Genomic DNA, 14,374 nt, shown 5'->3' on the forward strand with positions numbered 1-14,374 from the left:
AACTGATCAGATCTAAACTCTGTAGTCCTGTCACTTCCATTCGTAAATGGTGGTGGACAATTAAACAACTAACTGGAAGCGGAGGCTCCACAAATATCCCCATCCTCTATGATGGAGGAGCCCGGCACATCAGTGCAAAAGATAAAGCATTTGCAACAATCTTCAGCAGAAGTGCTGAGTGGATGATCCATCTTGGTATCCTCTGGAAGTCCCCAACATCACTGATGGCCACTTGTCAAGGGATAATAGTGGTGTAATGGTAATATCACTGGACTAGTAATCCAGAGGCCCAGAATGCTCTGGGACCATGGGTTCAAAGCCCACAATGCCGGCTGTGGAATTTGAAATCCGTTAGTAAATCTGGAATTAAAAGCTAGTTTTAGTATTGATGACCATGAAACTATCATAACCTGTCTCTTCATTGATGTCGTTTTGGGAAGGAAAGTAGCTGCCCTTATTTGTCTGGCCAACATTTGACTCCAGACCCACAGCAATGTGGTTGACTCTTAAAATGTCCTCTGAAATGACCTAGCAAGATGGGTCAACATCCCCAAACTCCCTTCCTAACAGCATTGTGGGTGTACCTACGCCACATGGACTGCAGCGGTTCAAGAAGGCAGCTCACCACCACCATCTCTTGGGCAATTCAGGATGGACAATAAATGCTGACCTAGCCAGGGATGCCACATCCCTTAAATTAATTTAAAAACCATGGCCGGGATTCTCCGAACCCCGCCGGGTTGAGAATCCCTAGGGGGAGGCGCGAACCAGCCCCGACGCCGGCTGCCCTATTCTCCTGTGCCGTTTTTCTGGCGGTGGTGGGATTCCCGCCACACCGGTCGGGGGCCGCTGACTGCGGCCCCCCCAGCTATTCTCCGGGCCCCGATGGGCCGAACGGCTGTCCAATGTTGGCCAGTCCCGCCGGCATGAATTACTCCCCATCTCACACGGCGGAACCTGGCAGGTGAGTGTGCGGGGGCGGTCCTCCCGGGGAGGAGGGCGCGCGGGGGGGATCCGACCTGGGGTGGGGGGTGCGGGGGATCCAACCCGGGGTGGGGTGGGGCCACGGTGGCCTGGCCCCACCGATCTGCGGGCGGCTTGTTCCGTGGGGGGGGGGGACCTCTTTCCTCCACGCCGGACCCCTGTAGGGCTCCGCCATATTGCCCGGGGGCAGGCGCGGAGAAGAGAACCCCCCCCCGCATGCATGGAAAAAAGCAAACCGGTCCGTGCATGCACGAACTCACGCCGGCCCTTTGGCACCAGCTGGAGCGGCGCCAACCCCTCCGCCGTCCACCTAGCCCCCGAAAGTTTGGAGAATTCCTCACTTTCGGGGGGCTGTTGACGCCGGTTTTTCCCGCCAGCATCGGAACTTAGTCCCCAGAAGGGAGAATCCTGCCCAATGTTACACCGAGGTACTAGATTGTTACTGTCTCTATCTGAACAGTTTATGTAAACTGGCATAATATGAATGACAGGCAGATAAATAACATCACATTTGACATGTTTAAGCCACATGATTATTAATGTACTAGTACTCTTTAAAGACCCAAGTGACAACTACTGTATATTGTGTGAAAACCAAATAATCAAACATAATTTAGGACAATCTTAGGGCGCGATTCTCGCAGCCCAGCGCCGGGCCAGAGAATCGCCGCAACCGTGCCACGCCACCCCAACGCCGGTGCGCGATTCTCCGAGGTGCGGAGAATCGGCGCCATTTGCGCCGGCGCGTTTGGCGCGGCGCTGGTCGCGGGCCGCTGTCCACGGCTGGGCCACCGATTCTCCGGCCCGGATGGGCCAAGCGGCCGCGCGGAAACTGCAGAGTCCTGCCGGCGCCATTCACCCCTGGTCGCTGCCGGCGGGAACTCCGCGCGAAGGATCGGGGGGCGGCCTGTGGGGTGGAGAAAAGCTCTCCTTCTTCACCGGGGGGAGTCCATCGATGGGGTCTGGCCCGTGATCGGGGCCCACCAATCGGCGGTCCGGCCTCTTTCCCCCCCCCCCTACTTTGGTCTACTTTGGGCCTACATTGTTGCGCGTCCGGCCCCAGAACCCCGCGCCATGTTGCGTCGGGGCCGGAGCGTTCCTTGAGTCTACCGCGCATGCGTCGGTTGGCGCTTCGCCACTGCGCATGTGCGGGTTGGCGCCGCCCCCAGTCCACGCCAGGACGTAAGGCTGGAGTGGCGTGAACCCTGTGGGGGCCAGAATCCCTACTGCCTGCGCCAGTTTTGCGCCATTGTGAAACGCGACGGCGTTCACGACGGCGCGGCCACTTAGTCCCGCGATCGGTGAATCGCGCCCTTAATTCTCCAGTTCTAAAAGAAATTAGGTACCATCTAAATAAAACCATAACCAATTACTATTTTTTGTTTAGTAAATTGCAACCTGGCAAGTTGCAGCTTCTTATTGCACAAAGAGACTGGTACAGACCAAAGATTGAATTTCAACCCATAGTTTGTGTGTCTTGGTTCCACACTAAGCTTTCTGTTTATCAAGTGGCCCATTAAGGTGAACTGACAGTCACTGACTACTCAGCTGCACTTTGCATTCACTTATGTTTGACCCCAAGCTCCAAAATCGGCTTGTCTGCCTTGTTTAAATAGGTAATAAACATTCAATTAGGCATATTACCAACCTAATTCACCATAATAATACACTTCCACACCATAAAACATTTGGCATGGGCAATTGGGCAACACTTTTTTTTAATAAATTCAATATAGGGCACAAAACGCGTTTTGTGGCATGTTTTTCAGGGAGTTTTCAATGACACTATTGGGGGCTGGATTCTTCCGCCCCACCCGCCGCAAGGTCGGCACAGGCGAGGCACGTACAATGAAAAAGTCCATTGAACTTGGGCAGGATTCTTCGGTTGCTGGCCAGGCACAGCAGGAGAATCCCACCCTTAGTCAATTTTTTGACCCTGGGGAGTTTCTCACCGGTTTAGCCCACACTTATAACTTTATTTAGAACTGGGGAGCTGAACCCCCAAGATGGAGCCGCCATTTTGAAAGCATGCCCAATCTCTTCCCCCACCCATGGCCAATGTCAACTGCACGTATGGGCAGTACCCCACATCCCCCAAGTGAGGACACCCTGCGATGGGGTACCTGGACCCTACCTGTCACAACGCCTCAACCTCCTGGAGGCCCCTACTCACCTGCCCTGCACACCCCACCCTTCAACTCTACCCTCCTTTCATGGTCATGGCCCCCCCTTGGATCCTGACCCTTGGTAGTGGTACCCTGGCATCCAGGCAGTGCTCCAGCCACCTAAACAGTGCCAAGGTGCCAGCTGGGCAGTGCCACAGTGCCAGTGATCCAGGGGGCCACCTTGCACTGACCCTGACCAACCAGGGGTCTCCGATTGCCCAGGAGACCCCCTTGTGGACCAGCACTGATCGGCGTCTGGTTGCAGCCTCCCTGGGGAGACCAAAGAATCAAGAGAGACCGGTGTATCCTGAGCGAGTAGGTCTCAAGTAGGTTTACGACCTACTCTTCCGGGACCACCATTTGGTCCCGTCCCTTTTGGGCAGAGGTCCGACTCTGACACCTCGTGGGACTTGGGTGAATCTTGTGAGCACGGAGGCTGCTGGGAGGTCCGCAAGAGGTCTCTCCCAGGATTGTCCGGCCGCGTTGTGCTCTCGCTCGAGCACAATGCGTCCAAAGAATCGCACCATACTCTTTTTGTGAGGGACAGGGCGTTTGGGGTTTTTGTTCGGAACTGCCCATTGCAAATTGAGAATGACCCCCTCTAAGATAGAGCCCCCGCTGTCTTTCCAGCCGTCCATAGCCTTAAACTCCCCACCCCCAGACTTGCCTGTCTCTGGGATCCATGGGCTGTCTTCATCCTCCTCTTGCTTTCCTGGCAGCGGCCACTAATGTGCTCTTGGCACTGCTGACCAATTAAAATGAGGTGAGGGTGGAAAACAAGTTGTTCCAAAAATAAGCTGTCCCACTTACCCATCGAAAGGGAATCACACCTTTTGTGGTTTTAAAAAAAAAGGAAATTCAGGGCAGCACGGTGGCGCAGTGGTTAGCTCTGCTGCCTCACGGCGCCGAGGTCCCAGGTTCGATCCCGGCTCTGGGTCACTGTCCGTGTAGAGTTTGTACATTCTCTCATGGATTGCGTGGGTTTCGCCCCCACAACCCAAAGATGTGCAGGGTAGGTGGATTGGCCATGCTAAATTGTCCCTTAATTGGAAAAAATGAATTGGGTACTCTAAATTTTTTTTAAAAAGGAAATTCTAAAGGTTCAAACTTTGAATACTTGTGGATAATCTCAAGTCCAGAAAGAAGAACTTCAATCGTATCACCGTGTGATTCGAAAACTCGGAAATTACATTACTTCTCTCAGTGGGGAGGGCAGCTGAAGGAACAAGCAAGCGGATACAACTTCTACTGGGAAAAAATGGTTGATAAGTGATCCTTGTGTCTGTGGAGTTGATTTTGCCACTTGGAATAGGATTTTTTTCCCCATGAATTTAGAATACCCTGCACATCTTTGGGTTGTGGGGGTGAGACCCACGCAGACACTGGGAGAATGTGCAAACTCCGCGCAGACCCGTGTCCTCAGCACTGTGAGGCAGCAGTGCTAAACACTGCGCCACCGTGCCGCCCCTTGGAATCGGATCTTTGCACCGCTAGAACTCTCCAATTGTATAAATGAAAGGCTCCTGCCACTTCACCAACAGCTCAGCCCCGATCAATATGTCACAATCATCAGTGTTTATCCCCCGACCCTTGACTCCCCATCAATCTTCTAGGGATCTTTAAAGCCAGAATAGGAAATGACTCCGATGTTGTTTGGAGTGGAACAAAAACAAAGTGGGGAAAAGCCAATACAAATGGCATCCGCTGTTGGCAGGAACTCCGCATAGCCTGATTATAACAAACACCTGCCAGAAGGACAAACCCACAACCACATTGTGACATCCTACAACAAAGCGTTGACATGAATTTGAAGTAGACCATAAGGCCCATCATGCTTGCTCTGCAATTCCGTATGATCATAGCTAATCTTGGGCTTCTATTACACTTTCCTCCTGGAAAATGTTACTGTTTGGGATGCCTCAGTCCTGAGACATTCTGGCTGAAGTGAAGAGAGGCTCCCAAATACAGCTCCTGAAAACCCATCCAAATCCATTCCAGAACAACGGCATCAAATCAAATCATCTATACTAAAGTCATGTGCCCAGACCATTGGGATGGAACATCATCATCAGGACTGTTTTGATGAAAACAATGCTGAAATCTGTGAACCCCCGGAACAAAAATGAGCAGCCTTCATTGCCTCACAGAACAACGAAAGATTGCAAGTTAAGAAAACCACATTCCAACAGCTCAAAGCTGATGTACACAGACAATTCCAGAGGGAAAGGACATCTAGTAGGAAGCGAGCGACAGTATCCAATAATATGCTGATCATGATGGACAAAGTTTTTGTGAAGCAACGGGTCAAAGATAGACCAATGTCAAATGGACAACATCTCCTTCATTTGCAGGATGGTGTTTCGTTACTTAAAGATGACGATGCCATTCATCACCGCTGGACGATTTTTAGTGAATCCACAACTGCAATCTATATTCTCCAGGCTATCCTCCAGTGACCTGTGGTAGAATCCATGGGGGAGCTGCAACAAGCAATCGAATGGATGGAAAACAACAATGCCTGCACCCCTGATGATATGCAAAGGTCTTCAGAGCTGGTGGACGTTTTGCTTACGTGTAGCTATCCTGTGGGATTGAGAGGAATAGGGAATCTACTTTTCCCTCGGCTTCAGGAATAAAAAAATAATAATCGCTTATTGTCACAAGTAGGCTTCAATGAAGTTACTGTGAAAAGCCCCTAGTCGCCACATTTCGGCGCCTGTTTGGGGAGGCCGGTACGGGAATTGAACTCGCGCTGCTGACATTGTTCTGCATTGCAAGCCAGCTGTTTAGCCCACTGTGCCAAACCAGCCCCAGACTCTGAAAAGCCCCTAGTCGCCATATTCCGGTGCCTGTTCGGGGAGGCCAGTACGGGAATTTAATCTGCGCTGCTGGCCTTGTTCTGCATTACAAGCCAGCTGTTTAGCCTACTGCGCTAAACCAGCCATGACGATTGTATAACTATCAAGGTATTCCCTCTCTTCCATGGCAGTGAAAATTGACACTCGCCTATATCCTGTGGCTGCGGAAATTTTCCCAGAGGTAGTGTGGCTGAAGAACTCCTGACATGGTCTTTGTCACCAGACTAATTCCAGAAAAATGTCAAGAGCAAGAACTATTTGTGCTCCGTTTTAGACAGCTCAGAAAAACACCAGCTCCGTTGGTTCTGCATCGAAGTTGATGGTCGGTTTAGTTCAGTTGACTGGACAGCTGGTTTGTGATGCAGAACGAGGCCAACATCGCGGGTTTAGTTCCCGTACTGGTTGAGGTTATTCATGAAGGCCCTGCCTTCTCAACTTGTCCCTCACCTGAGGTGTGGTGATCCTTTGGTTAAATCACCACCAGTCAGCTCTCCCCCTCCAGTGGAAAGCAGTCTATGGTCATCTTGGACTATGGCGACTTTAAATCTACGTTGGCTGGCTAGATAAAGCTAAGTAGGAGCTGTTGGGAGGATACAAAGAGGCTGTGAAAGGACATATGCTGGTTAGGTGATTGGCAACAATATTTGGTGACACGTGAAATTATTCACTTTAGAGAATGATTAGAAAGCAAAATATTTTAACCAGGTTAGCAAATGTTGGTACTCAGCAGGAATTGGGAGTTGAGGGCCCTTGTGTAGAATCACAAAGTTAACATGCAGGCACATCAGGCAATTGAGAAGGTAACTGGTATATTAGACTTTTTATTATAAAGGTGTTTGAGTATAAGAAGTATTGGTGGGACCAGCACCTGGAGTACTATGTACACTTTGGTCGTCTCAGAATATACTTGCCTTTCAAAAGGTGCAACAAAGGTTCATTAATTTGATTCCTGGAATGAGATGGCTGTCCAAAGAGGGGAGATTGAGAAAGAGGAGAGTAGAATTTTAGGAGAATGAGAAGTGATCTCATTGAAACATTTAGGATACTTGACTGGCTAGATGCTGAGAGATTGTCTGGCTGTAGAGTCTAAAATTGGGGGTCATTGTGTCAGGATAAGGTGTTGACAATTTTCGGATTGCAGAGAAGAAGCCTCTTCACTCAATGGATAGTGAATGTTTGGAATTCTCTACCCCAGAAGATTGTGGATGCTCAGTTAATGAGAGATTTCTGGGCATTAACAATATCAAGAACTGGGAATTCCTTGATACAATATCAGGGGTGGGAAGCTAATGTTCAAGGTAAGCCATGATTTTTATCAAAAAGCGGACAAAGTGCAATGGACCTATTCCTGCTGCTATTTCTTCTGTATTACATACTTATTTAAGAACTGTCATCAAGTTAGAATTGCTTTAGACAACTGTACGGTCATATAAAGAGTGCATAATGCTAATGTTCTTTTTAGCTCCTGAATTATTCTATACGTCAGGGGAAAGTTTTTTAATTGGGTGGGTGAAAACAACTAGCTGCATGTGTCTCCGCCATTCTGTGAGTTTCTCTCCTGCATTGGTTGCTGTCTAAGGGCTACGTGACAAAGGTGTTGATACACAAGGTCATGTAGATTTGAGAAGCCGTTAGATATCTCCAGGTAGGAGTTAAATTATTCTTTGTAATGCTTAACTTCAACCCTGGAGACATCTAACTGATTTTCAAATCTACATGACTTTGCGTCGCACAAGTCTGTATTTCTGCTCCTGTTACCAGTGCATGAACAACAGCAAAAGCATCACATTGCATGGAAATTAAAACTGGGAAGGAGGAGACTTCAGCCCAACTTAGTCCTGATGCTTTCATCCTCCTTTTAGCTTATCTAACTTCTCCAATATGTTCCCGTGATTTACAGCAATACTATTCTAGTACAAATATGTACCGTCAGGAAAAATGGGTAACTACTGTGTGATTTTATTAGTTTTTAAAAATCTGAAATAAAATCTAAAATGCTGGAAATACAACATCTGGACAGAAAGAAAGAGGTTTCAGATGCATTTGACCGTTCAATTCTGGTTTTAACATTTCTAGCATTTATGCCCATTTTTTTCAAGCTCTTACAAATATCATATCAAATTCCAATGTTTCCGCTCAGGTAAATGAGGGACCATGGAAGTGGGGAGAATACATTGTGCAGGTGAACAGTGCATTCTTCACTGGCATCTACGGCATGTGGAACCTTTACGTCTTCGCTATCATGTTTCTGTATGCTCCATCCCACAAGTGTTACAGTGAAGCTGATCAGTCAAACGGTGGGTAATCCCTTTCTACTAAATCAATAGCCGAATGTCTGAGAGCTTTGTTTCTCTCCAGCATCATTGCTGAAAGGGAATCTTTAGTTTGTCCTTTTGTTTTTGCAACCGTATGCTTCCCAAATGGCTGGCTTGTATGTTTATTATGATCTCGTACAGGCTTGACAGGAAAATATCACCTTTCTGTGCCCAGTTAAAGCAAAGATTTTAGGGATTGCCTTGCATCACAGCACTTTTGTTTTAATTCAACGGATCAAAAGAAATATTAGACCTGTAAGGAACACTGGCCAGTTAACACCCATCCTCAGCTAGGAACACTGGCCAGTTAACACCCGTCCTCAGCTAGGAACACTGGCCAGTTAGCACCCGTCCTCAGCTAGGAACACTGACCAGTTAACACCCGTCCTCAGCTAGGAACACTGGCCAGTTAACACCTGTTCTCAGCTAGGAACACTGGCCAGTTAGCACCCGTCCTCAGCTAGGAACACTGACCAGTCAACACCCGTCCTCAGCTAGGAACACTGGCCAGTTAACACCCGTCCTCTGGGAACACTGGCCAGTTAACACACATCCTCAGCTAGGAACACTGGCCAGTCAACTCCCGTCCTCAGCTAGGAACACTGGCCAGTTAACACCTGTTCTCAGCAAGGAACACTGGCCAGTTAACACCCATCCTCAGCTAGGAACACTGGCCAGTTAACACCTGTCCTCAGCTAGGAACACTGGCCAGTTAACACCCATCCTCAGCTAGGAACACTGGCCAGTTAACACTGTCCTCAGCTAGGAACACTGACCAGTTAACACCCGTCCTCAGCTAGGAACACTGGCCAGTTAACACTGTCCTCAGCTAGGAACACTGGCCAGTTAACACCCATCCTCAGCTAGGAACACTGGCCAGTTAACACCCGTCCTCAGCTAGGAACACTGGCCAGTTAACACCCATCCTCAGCTAGGAACACTGGCCAGTTAACACTGTCCTCAGCTAGGAACACTGACCAGTTAACACCCGTCCTCAGCTAGGAACACTGGCCAGTTAACACCCGTCCTCTGGGAACACTGGCCAGTTAACACACATCCTCAGCTAGGAACACTGGCCAGTCAACTCCCGTCCTCAGCTAGGAACACTGGCCAGTTAACACCTGTTCTCAGCAAGGAACACTGGCCAGTTAACACCCATCCTCAGCTAGGAACACTGGCCAGTTAACACCTGTCCTCAGCTAGGAACACTGGCCAGTTAACACCCATCCTCAGCTAGGAACACTGACCAGTTAACACCCGTCCTCAGCTAGGAACACTGGCCAGTTAACACCCGTCCTCAGCTAGGAACACTGGCCAGTTAACACCCATCCTCTGGGAACACTGGCCAGTTAACACACATCCTCAGCTAGGAACACTGGCCAGTCAACACCCGTCCTCAGCTAGGAACACTGGCCAGTTAACACCTGTTCTCAGCAAGGAACACTGGCCAGTTAACACCCGTCCTCAGCTAGGAACACTGGCCAGTTAACACCTGTCCTCAGCTAGGAACACTGGCCAGTTAACACCCATCCTCAGCTAGGAACACTGGCCAGTTAACACCTGTCCTCAGCTAGGAACACTGGCCAGTTAACACCCATCCTCTGGGAACACTGGCCAGTTAACCCACATCCTCAGCCAGGAACACTGGCCAGTTAACACCCGTCCTCAGCTAGGAACACTGGCCAGTTAACACCCGTCCTCTGGGAACACTGGCCAGTTAACACACATCCTCAGCTAGGAACACTGGCCAGTCAACTCCCGTCCTCAGCTAGGAACACTGGCCAGTTAACACCCGTCCTCAGCTAGGAACACTGGCCAGTTAACACCTGTCCTCAGCTAGGAACACTGGCCAGTTAACACCCGTCCTCAGCTAGGAACACTGGCCAGTTAACACCCGTCCTCTGGGAACACTGGCCAGTTAACACACATCCTCAGCTAGGAACACTGGCCAGTCAACTCCCGTCCTCAGCTAGGAACACTGGCCAGTTAACACCTGTTCTCAGCAAGGAACACTGGCCAGTTAACACCCATCCTCAGCTAGGAACACTGGCCAGTTAACACCTGTCCTCAGCTAGGAACACTGGCCAGTTAACACCCATCCTCAGCTAGGAACACTGACCAGTTAACACCCGTCCTCAGCTAGGAACACTGGCCAGTTAACACCCGTCCTCAGCTAGGAACACTGGCCAGTTAACACCCATTCTCTGGGAACACTGGCCAGTTAACACACATCCTCAGCTAGGAACACTGGCCAGTTAACACCCGTCCTCAGCTAGGAACACAGGCCAGTTAACACCCGTCCTCAGCTAGGAACACAGGCCAGTTAACACCTGTTCTCAGCAAGGAACACTGGCCAGTTAACACCCGTCCTCAGCTAGGAACACTGGCCAGTTAACACCTGTCCTCAGCTAGGAACACTGGCCAGTTAACACACATCCTCAGCCAGGACCACTGGCCAGTTAACACCCGTCCACAGCTAGTAGCACTGGCCAGTTAACACCCATCCTCAGCTAGGAACACTGGCCAGTCAACACCCGTCCTCAGCGAGGAACACTGGCCAGTTAACACCCATCCTCAGCTAGGAACACTGACCAGTCAACATCCGTCCTCAGCGAGGAACACTGGCCAGTTAACACCCGTCCTCAGCTAGGAACACTGACCAGTTAACACCCGTCCTCAGCTAGGAACACTGGCCAGTTAACACCCATCCTCTGGGAACACTGGCCAGTTAACACCCGTCCTCAGCTAGGAACACTGGCCAGTTAACACCCGTCCTCAGCTAGGAACACTGGCCAGTCAACACCCGTCCTCAGCTAGGAACACTGGCCAGTTAACACCCATCCTCTGGGAACACTGGCCAGTTAACACCCGTCCTCAGCTAGGAACACTGGCCAGTTAACACCCGTCCTCAGCTAGGAACACTGGCCAGTTAACACCCGTCCTCAGCGAGGAACACTGGCCAGTTAACACCCGTCCTCAGCTAGGAACACTGACCAGTTAACACCCGTCCTCAGCGAGGAACACTGGCCAGTCAACACCCGTCCTCAGCTAGGAACACTGGCCAGTTAACACCCGTCCTCAGCTAGGAACACTGGCCAGTTAACACCCGTCCTCAGCTAGAAACACTGGCCAGTCAACACCCGTCCTCAGCTAGGAACACTGGCCAGTTAACACCCGTCCTCAGCTAGGAACACTGGCCAGTTAACACCCGTCCTCAGCGAGGAACACTGGCCAGTTAACACCCGTCCTCAGCTAGGAACACTGGCTAGTTAACACCCGTCCTCAGCTAGGAACACTGGCCAGTTAACACCCGTCCTCAGCTAGGAACACTGGCCAGTCAACACCCGTCCTCAGCTAGGAACACTGGCCAGTTAACATCCATCCTCAGCTAGGAACACTGGCCAGTTAACACCCGACCTCAGCTAGGAACACTGGCCAGTTAACACCCATCCTCTGGGAACACTGGCCAGTTAACACCCGTCCTCAGCTAGGAACACTGGCCAGTTAACACCCGTCCTCAGCTAGGAACACTGGCCAGTCAACACCCGTCCTCTAGGAACACTGGCCAGTTAATGCCCATCCTCAGCTAGGAAAACTGGCCAGTCAACACCCGTCCTCAGCTAGGAACACTGGCCAGTCAACACCCGTCCTCTAGGAACACTGGCCAGTTAACACCCATCCTCAGCTAGGAACACTGGCCAGTCAACACCCGTCCTCTAGGAACACTGGCCAGTCAACACCCGTCCTCTAGGAACACTGGCCAGTTAACACCCGTCCTCAGCTAGGAACACTGGCCAGTTAACACCCGTCCTCAGCTAGGAACACTGGCCAGTTAACACCCGTCCTCAGCAAGGAACACTGACCAGTTAACACCTGTCCTCAGCTAGGAACACTGGCCAGTTAACACCCGTCCTCAGCTAGGAACACTGGCCAGTTAACACCCATCCTCTAGGAACACTGGCCAGTTGACACCCGTCCTCAGCTGGGAACACTGGCCAGTTAACACCTGTCCTCAGCTAGGAACACTGGCCAGTTGACACCCGTCCTCAGCTAGGAACACTGGCCAGTTAACACCCGTCCTCAGCTAGGAACACTGGCCAGTTAACACCCGTCCTCAGCTAGGAACACTGGCCAGTTAACACCCATCCTCAGCTAGGTACACTGGCCAGTCAATACCCGTCCTCAGCTAGGAACACTGGCCAGTTAACACCTGTCCTCAGCTAGGAACACTGGCCAGTTAACACCCGTCCTCAGCTCGGAACACTGGCCAGTTAACACCCATCCTCAGCTAGGTACACTGGCCAGTTAACACCTGTCCTCAGCTAGGAACACTGGCCAGTTAACACCCGTCCTCAGCAAGGAACATTGGCCAGTTAACACCTGTCCTCAGCTAGGAACACTGGCCAGTTAACACCTGTCCTCATTTTAAATGTACCATATGTATTTGCCTTAGGCAGCTCCAGTTGGATGATTATTGAATGTATCATTCTTTTTGAATAAAGAAGATACTTCCTAATATATTAGTCAGGCATCTAGCATATGACTGTCAAATGTGAAAGTATAAATTTGTCACAGATGCAAACTACCATGTTTGAAACCTGCTCAAATGTCTTCATAAAATTGATTAAAGACCCAATTGGTTCATTTTTAATGAAGTAATCCGACCCACTCTAAATTTGCTGACACTGGCACTGAAGTGGTCTAATATGCCACTAATTTTATCTCATTGCTATATACCACAGCAGTTAAAGAGGAATGCATGCCGCCATCTTCTTGACGAAGCTATCAGAAAACTAAGGATGGACAATAAAAAGCTGGCCTTTCCAGAAATGCCCACATCCCAAGGATAATTTTGTGACTTTCTGCTTTTAAAAAAAAGTAATTACCGGGAATCTACCAATGCCCAAGTACCAAAGAGGTACAGAAACTAGCATTCAAGAATCATCGACAAACTTCAACCATCATCTGGTAACCCTCAGCACCTCACGCAAAACCCAAGATTTAAAAATGAGGATCACGTCATAAAACATATAATTACATCTGCTCATTAATCCATTAAACATTTCAATACAGCTGTCATTTCTTTGTTTGCAATTTTCGAACAATATATTTTACTGCAGCCCTGCCCCTCGTCCAAACTCTTGGGGATTCTCAACATCATCACCATTTAGCTATCAAATATATTGAATGAAGGTGCTCACAAGTACATTTTTGGAATATTATTAAGGGCACATCCCTTCCTTATGAGTCAAATGAACACCACAATTCTACAGTATGAGATACCATAAAGTTCACCTCAACCTGGCAGCAGTGAAAATTTGTGCACAGATCACACTGTCTCACGGGAAAAGTGAAAATAAAGGAGGTAAACAGAGGGCATGATCCACTGTGCTCTCGCTTGAGCGGGATGCAGCCGGTGAATGTCGGAGAGGCCTCTCGCGGGCTTCCCGGCAGCCTTCACGCCTTGCGTGATTCACCCAAGACCTGCAAGGCGTCCAAGTCAGAAACACGCCCACAAGGGGTGTGACCAAACGGCGAGTGTGAAGCCAGTTTAAAACATACCTCCGTGAACTTACGCAGGATCCACCGGTTTCGCGGGATCCGTCAGCCTCCCCTGTGAGGCCGCAACAGGCCACACAAATGTGGACCAGGTGGAACGGCATCCAGGGGGTCACCCTGGCCATTGGAGACCTCTGGGTGGTCAGGGTCAGTGCAGGGTGGCTACCTGACCTCTCCCTGGAACGTGGGCACCTTGGCACTGCCAAAGTGCATGGGTGGCACAGCCAAGCTGACTGGAGCACTGTCAGGGTGGCAGTCAAGAGTGCCCAGGTGCCAGGATGGCACTGCCAAAGGTCCAGACTTGAGGTTGAGGGGAGGTGGCATGCCCATGAAAGAAGGGGGGGGTGATGGGTGGTGGTCCTGGAAGATATGGTGCCTGTACGTTGACATGGGAGGGCCTGAATAGGGGGGCCTCTCGGTGAGAAACTCCCCAATGCCTAAAAAAGTGACTAAGTGTCATGGAATAGCAGTGGGGAACTCGCCAGCAGAGCCG

General features: G+C 50.1%; 1 protein-coding gene across 2 annotated transcripts in view; it reads left to right on the forward strand.

The window, feature by feature from the left end:
• Positions 1 to 14,374, forward strand: part of wls (Wnt ligand secretion mediator) — an 86,962-nt gene that overhangs the window by 70,394 nt on the left and 2,194 nt on the right. Inside the window, exons 11-12 of one of the 2 annotated variants that reach the window (XM_072511069.1) lie at positions 8,148 to 8,304; positions 13,065 to 13,401. In XM_072511069.1, the coding sequence (XP_072367170.1) occupies positions 8,148 to 8,304; positions 13,065 to 13,099 (192 nt within the window). In that variant the 3' untranslated portion in view covers positions 13,100 to 13,401. Of the gene's footprint in view, positions 1 to 8,147; positions 8,305 to 13,064; positions 13,402 to 14,374 lie in introns of those variants that run through there. The other variant, XM_072511068.1, reaches the window with a different exon arrangement.

The sequence above is a fragment of the Scyliorhinus torazame genome, chromosome 7 (genome assembly GCF_047496885.1).
Source record: "Scyliorhinus torazame isolate Kashiwa2021f chromosome 7, sScyTor2.1, whole genome shotgun sequence".
NCBI lineage: Eukaryota > Metazoa > Chordata > Chondrichthyes > Carcharhiniformes > Scyliorhinidae > Scyliorhinus > Scyliorhinus torazame.